Source organism: Prunus persica, chromosome G1 (assembly GCF_000346465.2).
Source record: "Prunus persica cultivar Lovell chromosome G1, Prunus_persica_NCBIv2, whole genome shotgun sequence".
NCBI classification, from domain to species: domain Eukaryota; kingdom Viridiplantae; phylum Streptophyta; class Magnoliopsida; order Rosales; family Rosaceae; genus Prunus; species Prunus persica.
In genome coordinates, this window is record NC_034009.1 from 36,664,322 (window position 1) to 36,683,498 (window position 19,177).

Here is a 19,177-nt window from a genome sequence, read left to right on the forward strand (position 1 = left end):
CAAGTGTTTGTTTGCATGTGGTCCTCCTCCGAGCTGCTTCGTTTACGTTCTAGTCTTGTACACCTACACTCCACCTCCTCCTCCGTTCTTCCACAATCCGTCGCCGTATTGGGCTTTAATGTTGTTAATATCTAATTGCTCGTTGATTAAGCTTTTATTTATTTTTAATAAAAAAAATTGTTTCCTTTAAATTGGTATGTCGATTTGATGATGGAAGTAGGAAATAGTATTGAATATGAGCCGCTAGATTTTATAGCCGTTACGTTTCAATTGACAAAGAAGTCAGAAATGTACAGCTTACCTACCACAAAAAGAAACTTGCTGCATATTGTGAAGTAGAGAATTTTGTCCTTAGTTGCATTGCTACCTAATGAACATTATAGCAAGTAATGGCAAAATCATGACATCGCTTTTTTCCTTGTACCTAATCATGAAAAGGATTCTCACGGTAATTAATTGGTTATAGGTATCTGTTCAAATTTTCAAACCTTAAGATGACAAATCATGTTCACTACAAGAGGGAACAAGAGGAATAAGAGAAATCGCCCTTTTCATTCTCTCTCTCAATCTCATCCTCACTTCTATTCTCACACTCATTTTCTTTTATACTATAGCACAAAAAATAAAAAATAAAAAAATTATCAAACGGGCCCTTATTATCTCATTAATACGAAAGATATAAGCTCTTGTAATTTTTTCTTAATTTGAACTACAGTAGAAATAATATCATTATGATAAATAAAAATTCAAGATCATAAAGTTCACTAAATTTAGAAGAGCCATGTGCAAAACCACAAAGTCAAGTTGAGGGATTAGGTACTCCTTTTTCCCTTTTCCATTTCGTCTTGCTCTTCATTTGAAAATTTGTTAAATCAATATGCTCAAGTGGTCCTCTCCACCTTTCTATTGAAACAGTACTATTTACATATAAATATTGTACGTGTGCTATTATCTAATTACCACATACAAAGTATGTCATTAGATCATCTCAGTCCGAATATTCTCTCACTTAGTTAACATTTTAATTCAATTAGAAAAGCCTACCTTATACTTTGCTTATCCGGTGAAGTGTGTGTGAAAAAAGAAAACTCTCATCTCATCCTCCGAAATCGCTTGTATAATTTATTATTATTATTTTTTAAATGGTGTTGTTTCATTTTCTGAACAGCTTCGTTTAACTTGGGCAAACACCTTACACATAACATCTTGTGGCCATATCGGTCTAAAACATTTGGTAACCCAATTGACTTACATTGATCGAGCCACAACGCAACCCTTACACCCTTCTTGTCCTTTCCATCTTCCTCCTACTCTCTTCCTTTACAATTAAAGGTTCTTCTAAAATGGTGGACAGACCTGAAAAACATAAAATCAAAAGTGATCGATACCTGCACAGATGCATTTGAATTTCAAAACTTATCAATCATATTTTGTACTGGGTCTCATAATGATATATGAGCACTAAATTTAGTTTCACTTAGTTACCTTTTTTCTCCATCATAACTCTCATAATTTCATCACGGTAGTCTTGCTTGTCATCCCCACTTTCACATAAGTTACCCTTCCCTTCTGATTCTTGTACTTGTTTCATCACTTGAAAGTCTTGACGAGTTGCCATTGTTGACCGGGCAGTCGAGAAGAGCCACGTGGCCTCCATCTGTTTGCTGATCATACGTGCAGCATAATGTGGAATCTTCACCCGCCTGCTACTCTCAGACTTGATGCAGCCATTGATGAACGCCAAACAGTCCATCAAGCTTTCTTTAGCCAACCCTTTCATGTCATAAGCCTGTGATCTTCTCCAGAGGCTTTTACTATGAGAATTCACTGGAGTTGACAAGCATAGAGCTCTGGTTGAGTCCCTAATGGCAGCATCTGAGTCCCTCATCAGCAATTGACACTGAGCTCTGTTGCTATAAAGCACCATTCTTTCTTTTCTCAACCCTAATGGGCACAATTCTAATGCTTCAGAATACTTAACTATGGCTTCCTCTATTTCTCCCAAACAAAACATATGATTTGCTTCTTGTTTTATTACATCCACCAAAACCATTCTTTTCTCAATTTTTTCTTGACACAATCCTCTTTCCCTCTTCCTCCTCTCCACTTTCAAATTCCACAGCTCTTCTAAATTCTTTTCAATTTTCCTGTTGTTGTTCAATTTTCCCTGCTTGTAATTTGCAAGAAGTAGGGCTTTTGTGATTGTTTCACCTAAGTTTGATCTATCTCCAAGGCTTCTTAGCTCAACCAAATCAACAAGAAACAAGGCGGCAATATCGATAACTTTGTACCTCGTATCTGGGTCTTTGAGGAGCAGCAAAAGGCAATCGATTCCCATGTACTGCCAATCATCTGAAGACCTCGAGATATTACAGAGGCTCTCTATAACTTCTCTCGACTCAGAAATTTTTTTCCTCCCATATTTACTGTAACACAAGATTCTAATAAGTCCAACACCAGCTGGTGATGAGCGATTGGCCAAACCACCCCACATTCCACACAATTGTTTCAAAAAGTCTTGCTTGCAAATGAGATTCAAAGACTTTTCTTTGCAAGCAAAACAATTTAAAATATTGAGAGACCAACATTGGAGTTGACTTGCCCACTCCTCAGCCTTGCAAATCTCCATTTCTAATCCACCAACACCTCTTGTGAGCAAATCACAGTGGTATTTTTGTCTTTTTCTCTTATCCTTCACTCCTACAAAACTCATATACACCACATGAAGACATGTAGAAGCTACTTTCATGGCTGATCTTACCACCTCTTCTTCATATTGTGCTACAGCTTCAGAGGTTCTTTCATAGCTTGCAAGGTGACCGAGCGCTCGAGCAGCAACCCTTTGCTCAACCCAACTCATCTTTCCTCTCAGAAGATCAAGCAATGGTGGAATTACGCCCGAAGCTACCGCCTTTTCGGCAAACTCAGCCTTGTTCATGGTGTAAGAGCCAATGGCATGAGCTGCATAGTAAGGGATGTAGATGTTTTGGTCTGTTTGAAGCCAACACTTGTTGTTGATGCCTTTGAAGATTAGCTTTGCCATGCACTCAAAGATTCCAAGTGATGGGAACTCTGGGTCATCAGGGTGAGTCATAGCAATTTGCCATAGACTGCTCAGCACCAGAACATTTCCTTGGTCTTCTCCGAGTGGTAGTTCCTTGAAGCAGGCTGATATTCCAGCTCTCCTCTTAAAGGAGTCTGGTTCTTTCATGGTGCAGAAGAAACAAAATGGTCTCGTGCAAGCCTGCTCCTTTTGCTTCAGGGAATCCATGACTGAGGGACAAAGGTGGAGTTTAGGGTTTGGGTTTTGTGGAGAAGAAAAAGGGGAGTTGGAAAGAAAAGTTGAAATTAAGGTGAGTCAAGTGGCCAGGTGTTGTAGTTAGTGACATTAACGGCGCATGTATAGTACTTAAAACCTTATTAATGATTTTGAAGAATCTTTTAGTACTTTTCAATTCTCTGTGCCTTTGTTTTGAGAAAGGTTAGTGCTAAAAGGTTTTTGTAATGTTTACATGTCTATCTTTTTCATCAGGTAAATATGTTTAAAGCAAATGCGCCCTTTAATAGTTCACGTGGCAGTTTTGCTTTGAAAATTTGCTTCATAAAAAATTTGTCACTTGATCAATTTGGCTTCAACCTCCGACATGAATTTGTTCATGAATCTTGTAATGATATTGGATTTCTAATTTGTGGGTTGAATGGGCGTGGCTACATATTTTCCAAATTGCTGGCTGAGTGGCAGCCATACAAGGAGCAACAAGAAGCATATGCGGAGTAGGTAACCATACAGGAAAATGCTTCCCACATAGAAAGTAAGTAAGTGGTCCTTCCTCCCCGGATTAAGTTCCTTTTTTCATTCTGGAAGGATGGCCATTTCTTCGAAACAGTTCTTTTCTTTCTTCATTAATTATCTAGTTAAAATGCTAATTTGTCCTTAATAAAGCTAATTAAGGATCGCGTAAGCAAGACAGCAGATCCTCAAAAATCTACCAAGTATAAAACCAACCAATAAACACTTGTTAGAACAAAAAATGTATGCTTTTCAATGCACATTAGACATGATGTTGTCTGGAGCCTGGGTTTTCGTTCTAAGTCCCTTGTCAACAGGTCTACAGTGTGCTACTCTAGCACTCTTGTTCAAAAGCCAAAACCTATATCTCTTTAATTATATATATAATAGTGCAGCAAGCAAAGAGTATTGTGAATGTGATTACAGATGGGCTCTTTGTTTGCTAAGGGGAAGAGAGGGACCACCACATGCTTCTATATAAACGTACTAAATATAGGTGGAAAGCATGAGAAGCTTGAAAAGAGCAGATTTAGATGGAGTTTAATCCTGTCTAGTAATGGTAATTGGGGATTAAACAATATGCTTAATTAATCCTAAGACTCGTGCACTTGGGGATTGGGATGCATTGCATTGCATACATACATATGTGTTGGTTGTTGTTTAGTTTATTTCTTGTTCGTACGATTGGCGTGGAAAATAGCTGCCTTGGTTTCTAAAGCTCGTAATGATGATGAAGACTAACAGAAAATCCAGATGCGACAAAACTATATTGCGGGCTTTGAGAGAAGAGAATGTTAAATTGTCCATTTGCTTTCAACGTTCAAAAGATATTTCGCTATGGCTGATTTTCGGACAGATTGGATTGGATTCACGGGATTCCAATTCCAATTCAAAAAAAAATCGGAATGAAAGTTATATTCCAATTCTATTCTAAAATATTTCGAAATTTCAATACCCATTCCAATTCAGAAAACTCGAAATTTTTGGAACTTATATATTTCGAAATTTTTGTGTGGAAATTTTCGAAAACTAGTTCAAAATTCTAAACATGTCCAACCATTTGAAAGATTAAAATTGACTCAAAATTGAAAAACTCATATCTTAAGCTTGGAAAACTACCCTCCGTTTAAATGAGGGAAAATAACTTAAAATTTAGCTAAAAATCGTGAATTTAAAATGAGAAATTGAAAATTTCCTTGTTTGGCAACATAAGCGCGGAATTTATTAAATGACGCGCGGAAAAAATCATGAAAATTAAGGCATCGAATTCCCAAGTTTAATTTCTACAAAAAAAAGGAGTTATTTCGCAATTTCCATAGTGCCATTTACAAAATTTTGTTATTTACAAAATTCAATATACATAAATCCAAGCACTGAAATCTTCAATTGCTAGAAATTGAAATCATGAAAACCTAAATTCCGTCATTTTAGAATTCTATGTAATTTTCAATTCCTCCATCCAAACGATGCTAGTACTTAGATATTGTTATCCTTTATAAAATAACTTTTCTATGTCTATTTGGTCCTTAAATTATATTTAGTTCAACATGAAATTAGTAACTTTGTGTAGTACAAGCTTGAAACTCCAATATATTTCGAAATCTAGTATTTTTTGAAATCTCTAGATACATTCCAATTCCAATCCATTTTTTGAATTTTAGAACTTTCGGATGTCAAAATTGATTTGGACTTACCAAAATTAGAAATTTTAGGAAGAAATCGAATTTTCCCATCCAACTTGCACCCCTACATTTCCATAGAATATCACTTGTTTTTTTTAAAAAAAAAATTATAAGAAATTAATAGAAGAAAGTTGGAAATTTTGGACATCAATGAATTGATCAAATTTAGTGAAAGGGCTTCAAGTTCTGTGGGCTGGGTAACGGGCTAGACATGAGTCTAAATGATCACAATTTAAAATACTTGTGTAGCCCAAGTTGGGATCACGTGTTCAAAATTGAGATCATTTAGACAAGTGTTGAAATTTTTTTAGCTTTGATTGATCAGACAAAACCCTCCCAAAGAAAGGACGAGTTCAACATTTGCTTTTACTTGAGTATGGGATTATAAAATACTTGGAACTGTAAAACATCTGCCTCTTCTTCTATTTTAGTTTAGTTTTGATAGTCTAACTTCAATTCCAAGAAGAAAATCCAGCTTGTGTATTGATCTTACTGCACTGTCACTATAGACTTCATGCCATTAAAAGGTACAATGCAAAACCTTCAAGTCAAGCTGAAATTAAGTACAAATCTGCATCAAAGCCTAGATAACATGAATTTTACATAAATCGTAATTGATCTGCAGGTACCGTGTTGAAGGCCATCACATAGTTGAAGTATTCAAGAATCTCAAGAGAAGTGTTCCATGATATTCTCGTCAGTAAATGAGCTCCCTTAGACAGCTCAATCTTCCACCAAAAATCCAAGCCCCGACTCCGCAATGATTTTCTGCTCGAGTACAAAAAATTTCCAGGCACCTGAGAAAATCTACGGACAACCGTCCACTCACTATGTACAAGTTTGAAAATATATTGATCCAACGCAGAAGTTCTGCATTCAACTCAGCTCCCCTATGTTACCAAAACCTACCTTTGATAGTGTCAGTCCATACAACTAGAGACCCTTTGCCTCGTGGAATAATCTGGCCATCCCCTGTCCTAAGCATCCATCTTCCACATAACATTATTGACACTGCCTTGATGAGACCTCTCGAGTGAAGCAACTTTGGCTCGATATGCAGCTGCTGCCATGGTGTTATTTACAGTCTGACCCTGAGGGAGCTCACAGGTTTCACTCATAGAAGCAAATCTTAGCTCGGCAGGGGGAATGAAACAGTCTATTGACAAGCCAGGGACATTGAATGCCACTTCCTCAATTGTCCAAGCTTCTTCCATCCTGGTCTTGGTGTGACTCAGCGCAGTTTCTCCAAACCTGAACAAGGTTACTACCGAACGTCCTGAGTGAGCAATCATAATTCCCTCAACCGGCCTGTAATCATCGAGAAATGAGTTAATTGTGGTCTCCCAGTAGACAGCATCACCTCCATTGTTCTGAATGCGGGTCAAATGGGAATCTTCCAAGTGTACAAGGAGCCCTGTTTTTTGGCTGAAGTAGCCAAATAAAACATGCCTAATGATCTCTGCAGGCCCTTCACTTCTGGCTTTCAGTGTCAAAGGATCCGTAGAAAGCTTGAGGATGAAACACTCCTCCCCATTAATATTCTTTTCACCAATGCATCTTGAATTGGTAAACATGCTGGCAGTGGTTCTTGGGTCAAGTCCCTGTAAGAGAAATAAATTAAGCACAATAATTATATCGTGAATTGGGGAAAAAAGAAAACTGAGCCAAACAAAACTGGATCGGCACATTACCTGAAGTGCACGTCGCAAGGGTCTAACAGGGCCTTTTGCAGCATGTGCACCAAGCCAAGGTGTGTGCCTCCACACAAGCTGTCCATTGCAACCAGCATGAACCTTGCTGCCACCAAGTGCAAGCTCCACATACCACATGTCTGGATGCATCTGCCACAGGACAAAGCCACCAGACTCTGCTGCTTTGGAGGAATTCCGGTTCTTCACAACCCTGTTGGCTGTCTCAAACTCTGAAGCTATCATTCTGACCTTACCCATAGCATAAGCATTGTGGATCGAGTTCTGAAGCTTTTGCCCTCCTGATGCTGCCGTATACTGCTGCAATATATACTGAGCAGATGAAGATTCCTGCAATAGATATTACAAAATCATGTTGAGAGGGTCTCCGAAAACTGAAATGAAGATGAATAAAGGTCATGATCCTGTCCAGTAAATGCAGAAATGACAAATTCTCACATCCTTACTGGAAAATGGGCATCAAATACTCAGATTCAACATTCCAGTGCAGTTCCTTTCAAATGCATTAAGTAATTGATAACTACATTATGAGTTCATGCGGATTGTAAGGGGGTATATGTGGTAAAAGGAATAAAGGAAAATGCTGCACACAGTGTATATTGGTAGAAAAGAATGGCCATCTAAACCAGTTGTGCAGAGTATTTTTAGTATTAAAAAAAGAAAAAGTTTGGTAAAGTGCCCAACATCAGGTTGGTTTGCATACCATCTTTTTCTTTAAATTTTTCCTCCATGTTAATCAAATCCATATGCGTGAAATCAAAGTAACTTACTTTGAATAAAAATTTCAAGGAAATAATCAACATGTCCTACCAAATTTTATATTAAAAAATCAAGCATGCACAGGAAAATCATTGATGAGCCTTTTCTTTCATTTCAGGAACTGGAAAATGTAACAAACAATAACTCACAAACCAGCCAACCCAAAACAAGAAAAGCATTGATCTTCATAAAAATGAACACAAACTAAGACAAGTTTATAGCTGCCAGAGTGATAAACTTTAAAAAAAGTCATAAAACTTTAGACCCCAATTTGGAAATTTTAACATTTCAACATGCAGAAAATTAATTTAATTGCAAAAAAGGATGTAGCTTGGAGAGAGAAAGAGAAGTACTAACAATGGGAGTGTCTTTGATGCTAAGGTGAGGCAAAGGTTCGGTGGTGCTAACGTGCACCGGGCCGAGCGGCGCACCCAGAACCCCAAGCAACAACCTCAGATCCGACCTTTTGTAAGCTGAGCACGAAACCGAAGGAGCCCTGCACAGCTGTCCCTTCATCCAGTGGCCCCACTTCCCCTCCATCCTTGAATCTCCACCGTCCGTCCCATCCGGCCCTTCCTTCAACGGCGACAACGCCTCGGCGGGCCTCACGCTCCCGGATCTCGGAATCATCAACGGCTCAGGCGGCGCCACGTGGTGGTTCCTCCTCCGCCTCAGCAAACTCGACACTGGGGACCCACTCCTCGCCGGACTTTTCGCCCTGGACCTCCCCGGCGACAACCCCCTCACCACCTCCTCTTTCAAAGCCGAAAAAAACCCCTGCTTTCTCTCCATTTCACAACTCTGCCCCTCAACTAAAATTGTAAAGAAGAAGCAGAAAAATGAGAATGGCAGAATAGCAGCAGAACTAGCTTTGTTGGGTTTGTGTTTTGAAGCTATAGAGAGTGACAGAGAGAGAGAGAGAGAGAGAGAGAGAGATGGAGAGAGTATAGAGCTGAGACAGTGAGAACAAAGCTTACTGAAAGCAACTCTGGCTTTTGATTTTTGAGGAAGGAAAAGATTCAAGGAAATTAAAGGGCAGCAATGATTAAACAAAGGAAAGATATTGCCGCGATAGACAAATCACATTCTGAGAATTCTGATTCTGCGCTCTCTTTTCTTCTTCTTTTATTTTTCTCTATTTTATTTGTGTCTGTCTCTAGTCTCTACTAATAATTAATGGAAAATAGTGTGTTTCACTTTTTTACTTTTTCTTTGTCTGGTGGGGTTTGGCCAACCAGCAACAAGAAGAAGAAAGAGCGGGTAGGTCAGGACATATTGGTCATTTCTCAAATTCCCAAATTTCTCATTCGGTGCCTCTCCTAGTTTTGGGGTTTCGTCCTCTCGGGGATAGTAGGACAATAGTGTCCATAAGACCATAGCCTGTAGGGCTGCTACAACACGACGACGCTCTGACAAATATTTTCTTTTTTAAGAAAAAGTTTTCTGATCATAGAGAATTGGAAAATATTGGGGCAAAATCTTTCTCGTGAGCTATATGATATGGCAGGAGGCTGTCTGTTGGGTTTGGCGCCGTTAGCAACGGTCAAGTGTCTTGGGGTTCGGTCAAACAAACGGCCAGTGATCTGGTCTTTAGTTGTTGGCTTCAATTGGCTTGTTGCTTTGTTGGCACGTTATTATTGGTAGATTAAAAAAGAGATCATGTTGCATGCATTAATGAGTGTGAATGAATTGATGGGTCTTTGTATTTTATGATCAGCGTGCTACAAAATTACGATTGCTAAGTAAAGCATGCTCCAAACAATTGCCTAACGCTTTACAAATTTCAACTCTATTTCTTTTCTTATATATAAATAACAGTTTTGATCTCTTTAACCACAGAAGTCTAAAATATTGTAGTCACTCACTGTTGAATATTAATCAAATAGTTCAAAAAAATTCTTAAAATGAGTGCAAGAGTAAGTGAACTATTGAATTTACATCCAACGATGATTGACCACAAATCTCTTGAGCCCCTGTAGTCTAAAAAATCAGGACTAATATAAATAAATATAATTGAATATTTACATAGAGCAGGTAGGTGCAAAAGTTAAAGCAGGACATTAGAAATTCCAATGTGAAGTGCGAAATCAATTTTGTTGATGTTTGAAATGGGTGTAACTATAAAAAGGTTGCTTCAAAGTAATAATCATATAAGCTTCTCAACGGCCAAAAAAGATTGGTTGCTCAAGCTGGTAAAATGATAAGTTATGCGCTACTAGAAAGAATGGTGTACCTCATTGACTTGTGAAATGACCTTTTAAGTTTGGATAGTGCACGTTGAAAAATTAAAATTTTCGACAATATTTTCTAAATTAACTTGGAAAACAAGTAAATTTTGAACGTCATACGCATAAATCGGTAGCCTAATTGAAATCAATTAAGTAAATTTATGTCTTAGCCATAAAAAAACTTTTATTTTTGGAAAAAGCCAAAGCTTTTTCAAAAAAGAGAAAAAAACCTCTCAACTTTCAAATCAAAGACATGTAAATGTAAAGGATTCTTTAGGAAATTCAAAAATAAATAAGGGCAATTTTGTCCATTTTGGCTTCTTTTAAAAAATTTCTATCTCCTTTGGCTTTTTCCAAAGTCTCCCTTGAAATTAACTCAAAGCAATATATGCTAGAGCTTAATGAATATATTGTGTCCCTTATATACTATTAGGCCATCTCCAACTCATAAAGCCAAATCCAAAATATTTCAAATTTTAGCCCATTTTCTCCCATAACCCACGAAAATTACAGGATCAAAAATTGAAAAAACCCAAACTTGAGCCAAATACCAATCCAGCTATTGCATGAACTGGAAAACTTTTTGGTGAAGCCCACTCAAGGCAGATGCAGCCCATGCGCAAGGAAGATTCTCTGGCCCCCGTAATTCTGCTGTGCTGCAGCTGTTGTCTCGCCATGTGGTAACAGCTGGTGATGTTGTCGTTGGAATCCAACGGAAACAATTCAAACATCTTATTTTGATTTTTTTATAATTCCAGTAGTAACTCAAATAAACGATCCATATTAAATCCAAATTATTTTAACAGTAAAAAAAAAAGATCCAAGAGCTGAAATTTAAATCCAATTGTCAAAAAAATATTTTAAATTAATCTAAATCAAATCTAACCCCAAAACTACTCCAAACTCTATAAATACCCATCCATTTCTCAAATAATCTACCAAAAATATTTTTTCTATTTCTCAATTTATTTTTCATTTGTCAATTCATCAATCTCCTTTAATTTTTGTTGAAGATGTCCACACAAATTATATTTATGGAATTCCAACTTTTTTAGGTCAAATTGTTGAAAAAATAAAATTATGAAGTTCTTTAAAAAGATCAAATGAAGAAAAGTTATCGATAAATAAATAAATATATACTTAAACCAGTCTTAAATAATTTAATAAAGTTGTGAACTTAAAATTTGAGTTTGGAGGGTTGGAGGAAAAAAATGGTTTGAGTCTCAGCAAAACCCAAATAGTTACTTTTTGTTGGGGGAAAGTTTGGGTTTAGTGCCAAATGAGTTGGAGAAGGCTTTATAAGACAGGCTCTAATTTTGTTTTTCGTTCAAGGGGATGCTTGATTGGAGTGGACTAATTTTTTATGAGATGGGATAGGATGGACTAATTTTCACTAAACGTGATGAAATTCCTAAACAAGAAGACTAAATTTATATCTTTCTAATATTTGCACTGAGTTGTTAATCTCTTCCAAAGTCCGAAAGTAATTTGTTTTCGATTTGAGTTTTAACTTTTCTCGTTCTATATTGGCCCAAGGCCATTCTTTAATTAATCATTTATCTGGACCCAATTCGGCCTTTAAAGGGTATTTTTATCCTTGTCATGCATAACAACACATGGCATCATCTTATTTGTTATGGTCGCTCATTCAACTTTGCCATTAATTAGTGCCATGAGGGAATGTTTGTTGACAAATTCACCATGAAAATAAAGGACCACTCATGAATACTCTCTTTATGAAGTTGGTTAATCGTGCAGGTTAATCATGCAGACTTGTTATTAATATAGGTTTATGAATACCCTTCTTCTTCTCTTTTTTGGGTAATTTTCACTTTAAAATTTACTGAGTTTTAATTTTTATTATATTAAATTTTTTTCATCTCAGTCGCATACATAAAGTTGAATTTTTTTTTTTGGTTCTTAGATTTAGGTCCAAAACGATTAGCTGTCATTGGATTTAGTCCACGCGTTTTTGGTTTTAGATATAGGTCCTTTGACTTTTATTACTCTTTTTATTGTGTCGATTTTACCCTTTGACGTAAATAAGGAAAACATTGAAAATCTAAATTTAATGAATTATTTACCTGTAATTAAATTTCAGAATTTAAATTTGGAATTCTGTCATTGATAATATTTACCTAATATATGTGTAAAATACAAATTAATCAATGAAAGTAAAGGCCCACATATTATACTGATCAATTAGGCAAGCACCCACATTGTACCTAACATACAGGTAAATAGTGTTCTTATTAGCAACGAAAAAAACTTAGTGATAAATCGTGTAACCTATAAGTCATGAACAAAAATTAGAATACCGCCTATAAGTTAGGAACATAAATTAGAAGACTATCTATAAATCAGATACAAAAATAGATAAATAAAATTTTATGTTACCTATATATAAAAAATGTACATAAAATACTATTATTCATTGTCTAAAATATGAAAAAACACATATATATACCTATGCAATAGACAATATGACAATATACCTACACCATAGGATCATTTATCTACAAAAGTATATATACTATACGTCTACCATAGGGTGAACAAAAATAAAAATAATTACCTACAACTTTTTGAAGAAAACGAAAGGGGAAAGGAATCTTGTAATATGGAGAACAAAGAAGAAATGGAGAAAGAGGAAGATAGAGATGAAGAACAAGAAAGAAAAACATGCATTTGGTTAATAAGCTAAATTCAAAGAGAAATTGTATATCCAAAAGAATAAATAATCCTAAAAGTATGTGCAATAATAAAATCCACGTTAAACAGGAATTTAAGTCAAGGGAAAAAAAAATGAAGGTTTGACATTTACATTCAAAATGTAATTATTTATTGAATAGAAAAGTTGATATGGATTCAAATTTTCATTCAGGAGTTAGGTTTAATCCTCGAATTTTGTGGCTTTGATACAAGTCATTTGACTTTTGTGCTAGATAGGATTACATTCCTTTTTTAATATTGTATGATGTAATCTTTTGATTTTTATATTTTTAAAATTATTTTTTGTTCCAATATTGGCCATTATCTTAGATTACTTACCTTAATGAGATAATTAGCCAATATTATATTTCTTTCCTTATCCAATTTACCCTTGAGCACATAAAACGTAAGAAATAATGAAGTATTAACTGCCGCAAATTTTTATGGTGGTCTTATAATAAATTACTAAATTTATGGTAAGTAAAGCACCTAATTAGGAAGACTTTTTTTTTTCTTTTCTAAATTTATGTGTTGTACATTGACATAAGAAAGAAATAATGGAGTGAGTTTAGTAATCAAAGGAAGCCAAACACTCGTTAAAATAGATGAGAAAATAATGGAGATTCAGAGTTGGGGTTCATCCCAATGCACAAATGACCGCTGAAGCATGGTCTAATATCCATTTGCTATGCAGTCATAGTATCGACTTTTTCTTCTTCTTCTTCTTCTTCTTCTTCTTCTTCTTTTATTATTATTATTATTTTATGTTGAATATGTGCTCAACTTTGAATGAGGTTCAGTCATTTTGTTCTTTATAGTTATTCTTTTAAGTATAGTATACCTGAGATATAGGTAATACATTTTTTTTGATATATTTTTCTTCATATTATATATATATCTAAATTATAGGTAACATATTCCTTTAACCAAAAAAAAGAAGTTATTAATTGACTTGTGTTTTTGCATATATGAGATATAGGTACCACACTTTTTTGCCTTTTTGTTTATGAATCTACGTTATAAGTAACATACACTTTACCACTTATCTTTTTTATGTACCGGAGATATAGGTAGCATATACGGTCCAATTTATGTTTTTATGCACATAAGTTATAGGTAATTTAATATTCTGCTTGTTTATTTTTCCACCTTACTTATAGGTAAGATGTGTCGTGGTTTGTTCAGCCTATGATGTAGATATATTATCCCATGGTATAGATATATTGTCCTATTTTCCATCGCATAGGTATAATATGTGGGTTTGTCTTTTATTGATTAAATGGTATACATCAGGTAAATATTATTAAGGTAAATATTATTAAAGAAAGAATTCAAAATTCAATTTCAAGGAAATTATGCATTAAATTTAGATTTTTAATATGTTTTTCTTATTTACTTCAAAGGGTAAAACCAACACAATAAAAAAAGTAAATAAAGTCAAAGGACCTACATCTAAAACTAAAAACGTGTGGACTAAATCCAATACCAGCTAATCGTTTTGGACCTAGATATAAGAACCCTTTTATTTAATTGTACATGATCAAATATAATCACTAATGGCATATAAATTCTCATCTTACTCATTTTAGACAATAGGTATATAATAGGAAGAAAAAATTTAAATACAAAAGTTTGAATAAACATGTCAAAAATAAAATGTAATTTATGTGACAAATTAGTCAAAAAACTTATATCAACAAACAATAATTCAAAAACTAAGCCCAACTATTGATTGGATTTTTAGACTTCTATCAACTTTTCTATTTTTTTTGGCCAGTTTCAAACTTACCACCCTATACTCATTCTTGAGGCGACCCATGTGCTTAATGATCGCCATCAGCAGCACCTAGTCATCACTTGCCATGGAGCTTGACACTTGAGGAGGGTGACAGACAATTCTTGGTAACAAGTCTTGGTGGTTCGGTAATTTCAGTTCGTGGGGACATTAAATAGATTTTCTTGGCATGTGGAGATGGACATTATAATAATAAATTGGGGTTAAGCCAGGACCAAAATCTTTGTGCGTGAGAGTTCATTTGTCCCTTGCAAATGCAATTATATGTATTGACCTCAAAATTTAGGCCAACTTCCCACTTCCAAGCAATATAATTATTTAATGTCAATTACCAAGTTCATCTTTTTAACGAAATGGGACCCTTCTAATTGAAAAGACAAGAAGTGGGTCCCTTTAAATGTACAAATTATTTTCTTGCAAACTTTAGTTCCAGAAACTCGACTGATCAAATGTTGGTCAACATTATCTCTCATATTTATTTTGATAAAATGTTCATATACTTTTTCTTTGGTCGATATCTCATATTTATATGCATTGATAGATTGACAATAAAACAAAACTGTCCTCCACTTCATTAGTTTAAGTTTAAAAGGCAGACACCGTCTCCTCAATCACCTCGCCAATCACGGAAATCAGTTTATTTTCCTTTTTTATTTTTTTATTCATGGATCATGGGGTAAGTGAGAACCATGATTTTTGGGTTTGGCATTCTCGTTTCAAATTTCCGTTTCAAACGGCTTTGATTGGAAACTGGATCAGTCAATGTTATGCTACAATTTGTCAAAGCTATTCTAACTTAGTCTCTTTTTTTTTGGTTCGTTTCTGTTGAAAATTATTCCTGTCACCTCCAAAGAACATAAAAACAAATTGCTCTTTATTAGGTTTAATATGACTTTCAGTGCTTTAGACTAATATCTATTTTTGTTGATTAAAGATAACTAAATCTAATTAAAACTCAACATCATATAATTAAGAATATTTACTCATGCGCCTTAGAGTTTGCGATCGACTTTACACGTCTTCTGATAATATTGCTTGTATATCAAATATTTAAAATATAAAAAATCCCAAGATTAATAAACCTTCTCAAAGTCTTACAATCATGGAGGCCGGCCCATACATGAAAAGAGTTGGGTCCAATCCAACAAATATCTTCTTGAAACAAGCAAATGGCTTGCACATATTGGCTTTCACAACGAAACGCACCCAGTGATGTCGTTTTGGCCAAAGATCTTTTAACCAATTGATAATTCTAATTAATCAACTTCATTGATACACACATACATTCATTACAATATATGTACAATAAACTAATTATGTGCATTTAATTTAAAAAAACTAATTATGTGCATAATGAAGACCACTAAAATGCAAGAATTGATGATGTTTTATGCATCAATGGCCTCAAAATCATGAAAATATATTTAAGTTGGTATAAAGACATATAAATAAAGCCATGATCCATCATATCCTTTGCTAACCACAATAATAATTATGTTTATTTAACAACCAAAGTGTCCCATTTTTCAGCTGCAAGCCAGGAATTTGATATGGGTTAAGGGTGCATGGCCCCATTTAATCAGTCGATCGCACAATTTGGCAACCCTAATTAGTTCCAAAGGGGCACGTACGTACTTACGTGAACACATCTTTTAGACCACCACACATTTTCCTTATTTGGATGTTCACTCATCAAGTGTGGCAACTGGCAAGAAAGCAACCTTTCACCTTTGATACTGTGTCGTTTTAAAGCTGTGTTCCAATACTCCGGTGGTGGTTTCAGGTACTTTGTACCATGTATCCCAAATGAGTTTTGAGAGATTGCTTATGAAACAAATAATGCATGTTGGTCCCCTACCTACCTCCAACACTTCCCTAAGTATACAGCTGAAGGGCAAGTTGGGTGAGGAGAGAGCTGGATCTTTCGAGGATAAACATTTTTGCGTAAAATAATACATATATTTCGATCATTTGATGTTATTATTAATCTTGAAGATTGAGAGTTTGAAACAATTATCTAATCGATATTCCCCTCAAAACCGGCAATGGAAAACGAGTTCTTTGATTTTTATGTTTTTTCAAAAGTATGTTTTTTCGTGAGAAAGACAGACTTCACGAATTGGATTGGCAGATTTCAACCATCCAATTGTGATATTGTTGATTACTATCCAAAGACAAACAAAATTTGGTAATACTGCACAGGACGAATATGCATGTAGCTTTTGGGCCCTAACACTAAGCTGTATTTTACCAAAATTGTGCCGTCTGGCTCCAGCTCCACTAGATGCTAGTGGGCAAGAATAAACTTTCCTCAGAAGAGGCCTTTTGTCTGATTCGGACCTGTGTTCAATATTTTGATAATGATTTGATTCCTTGGCTTAAAGGGATGGACCACTTAGGCCACAAGCAATTTAAACCGTGTGGCGAAGAGACTGCCATATATATATATATATGCATCTTTGCTTGCAAGTGATAGTGTTTGATCAAATGAGAGATATTTTCATCAAATTTGGGTGATGTGTTTCTTCCCTATGAACACAACCAATTAGGTCTAATTCTAAAGCCTCTTTCCAAGTATCTCTGTAGGGCCTTACATTGCATTTTAGCCCAAATGAAGTCAGCATCAGGCCAGCTAAGTCTTCCAGCTTGCAAGCTTTGGAAATCCTTTTTGAACAACTCCATTAAAAGAGTAGTGATTAGGCCCCGAAAAAAGAAAATGAAAAAGAAAACTCTAGTGGAGTCTGGCAAGAAGGTGCAGATATAGGGTTTTGAATGTATATTGACTTGGTGTTGGTAAGAAGCAATCTTAAATCGACATATCACATGACAAAGCACACTAAAAGTGGCAAAAGAGAGGACCGACAAATTCTGCTATGATGGATGGCACTGTAGCTCCATACACATTAGAGTTCACTTAAACAAAAAAGGCTAAAGTTATGCCTCATTTTTCTCTCTTTCTCTATATCGGAGTTGGACTTGGAAGGGTGTTCTGAGGTTGTCTAGAATTTCCTAGTGTGACAAGATGTATAATTAGGTCTATAGATTGAAACTTACAATTTAGGTGTATATGTGAAAAATACGTGAACAACTGTTATTTGCACAGCTCATACAGATATATGAAAATCTAAAAATATAAAAATGGGATTAAAACACACACTCTTTCTCTCATTTCACGTTTCAGTTAAAGATAAAAATGGGATTTTTAGGTTGCATAAGAATTTGGCATATTTAAGTCCACATCCAATCTGATGTCACTTGAAGGAGGCCTATGGGCATTTAAAAAACATTTAATTTTGACTTGTGGTCAAGCGAGGGATGAATTGACTAAAACCTTCGTTTTCTTCTTTGCGGGGATACACTCTTTTCCAGCTGGCCAAATTAAATAATCCAAAAACAATTACCAAAGTTTTACACAAAATTAATTTGCATAGTTAAGTTAATCTAACATCAACCCCTTCATTTCATCTACCTACCCCGCGTATTATAAATACTCTCCTCATCCCCGCTTCCATAACGCGCACAAACACAAACACACAAACACACAAAAACACAAAAACACATTAGCCCAGCCTCTTCCATCTTCAACCTCTGTTCTTGGCAAAAATGAAGCTCGGCTTTGCAACCTTCCTGCTTGTTTGTCTTCTTCTCAGCTCCTCTGTATTTGAGGCTACAATGGCTGGTTCATGTACGATATATGCCTACTTTCAATTCAACTAATTATATATTACTCTTCCCAAATTTCCATTACCACCATTTAATTTAATTAACTATGTGTCTCTTGGCTTCATCATATATATATATATATATATATTCTTTTTTTAATTTGTTTATTCTAAAACTATGAAATTAATTAGATGCCTGCTTATTTTTGGGCAGCTTTCTGTGACTCCAAGTGTGGGGTGAGATGTTCGAAAGCCGGATATCAGGAGCGGTGCTTGAAGTACTGTGGAATCTGTTGTGAGAAATGCCACTGCGTTCCATCTGGGACTTACGGAAACAAGGACGAGTGCCCTTGCTACAGAGACCTCAAAAACTCCAAGGGCAACCCCAAATGCCCTTAATTTACCACTCCCCAAATCTTAATTGATTTCGGACCCATAAAACCCCACAAAAAAAAGATATTAACAAAAGTTGATATTGCATTATATATAAATATGCTAAGTAAGTACTCTCTTCAATTCAGGGTGTATATCATATGTATAAAGAACTAGTTATACGGGTATATATATTGTCTAGTCTTTGTGTTCAATTTATAAATGTAATACATCGCTTCCTTTAAAAAAAAAAAAAATAGTTATGTCATACAAAGTTAAGTGAATAAGTGGAGGCCCGTACGTGATGTTGTAATAAAAATCTTTATTATATTATAATTATATATTATGATTATGGTGGATTTGTTATTGGATTTTAATCTCATTTTGGTTTAATGTTCTATGAAAGTTGTTTTTTTGTTTGGAGAAGCTTAGGAGCTAGCTAGCACGCTTTTAGCGCTGCTCTTATCC

The 19,177-nt window shown here is 35.3% G+C and overlaps 3 protein-coding genes across 3 annotated transcripts; 1 reads left to right on the plus strand and 2 right to left on the minus strand.

Moving 5' to 3' along the window:
* On the minus strand, positions 24-3,503 carry LOC18789463. The gene is made up of 2 exons (XM_007223953.2): positions 1,486-3,503; positions 24-1,356 (listed from the first exon to the last, which is right to left on the minus strand). Exons 1-2 carry the CDS (start codon positions 3,269-3,271, stop codon positions 1,277-1,279), a joined length of 1,866 nt encoding a protein of 621 aa, XP_007224015.2. The 5' UTR covers positions 3,272-3,503; the 3' UTR covers positions 24-1,276.
* Positions 5,929-9,146, minus strand: LOC18790424. The gene is made up of 3 exons (XM_007222875.2): positions 8,298-9,146; positions 7,164-7,511; positions 5,929-7,073 (listed from the first exon to the last, which is right to left on the minus strand). The coding sequence occupies exons 1-3, from the start codon at positions 8,730-8,732 to the stop codon at positions 6,450-6,452; spliced, it is 1,407 nt and encodes a 468-aa protein (XP_007222937.1). The 5' UTR covers positions 8,733-9,146; the 3' UTR covers positions 5,929-6,449.
* Positions 18,175-19,076, plus strand: LOC18789404 (peamaclein). The gene is made up of 2 exons (XM_007223776.2): positions 18,175-18,360; positions 18,552-19,076. The coding sequence occupies exons 1-2, from the start codon at positions 18,279-18,281 to the stop codon at positions 18,734-18,736; spliced, it is 267 nt and encodes an 88-aa protein (XP_007223838.1). The 5' UTR covers positions 18,175-18,278; the 3' UTR covers positions 18,737-19,076.

What these genes read in the sequence shown, in the direction of transcription:
- LOC18789463 (XM_007223953.2), bottom strand. Translation starts at nt 3,271, where the DNA reads ATGGATTCCCTGAAGCAAAAGGAGCAGGCTTGCACGAGACCATTTTGT. An exon ending in AGTTATGATGGAGAAAAAAG is followed by an intron (nt 1,357 to 1,485) that starts GTAACTAAGTGA and finishes TATGTTTTTCAG; the next exon opens with GTCTGTCCACCATTTTAGAA.
- LOC18790424 (XM_007222875.2), bottom strand. Translation starts at nt 8,732, where the DNA reads ATGGAGAGAAAGCAGGGGTTTTTTTCGGCTTTGAAAGAGGAGGTGGTG. An exon ending in GCATCAAAGACACTCCCATT is followed by an intron (nt 7,512 to 8,297) that starts GTTAGTACTTCT and finishes TATCTATTGCAG; the next exon opens with GAATCTTCATCTGCTCAGTA. An exon ending in CCTTGCGACGTGCACTTCAG is followed by an intron (nt 7,074 to 7,163) that starts GTAATGTGCCGA and finishes TTTCTCTTACAG; the next exon opens with GGACTTGACCCAAGAACCAC.
- LOC18789404 (XM_007223776.2), top strand. Translation starts at nt 18,279, where the DNA reads ATGAAGCTCGGCTTTGCAACCTTCCTGCTTGTTTGTCTTCTTCTCAGC. An exon ending in GGCTACAATGGCTGGTTCAT is followed by an intron (nt 18,361 to 18,551) that starts GTACGATATATG and finishes ATTTTTGGGCAG; the next exon opens with CTTTCTGTGACTCCAAGTGT.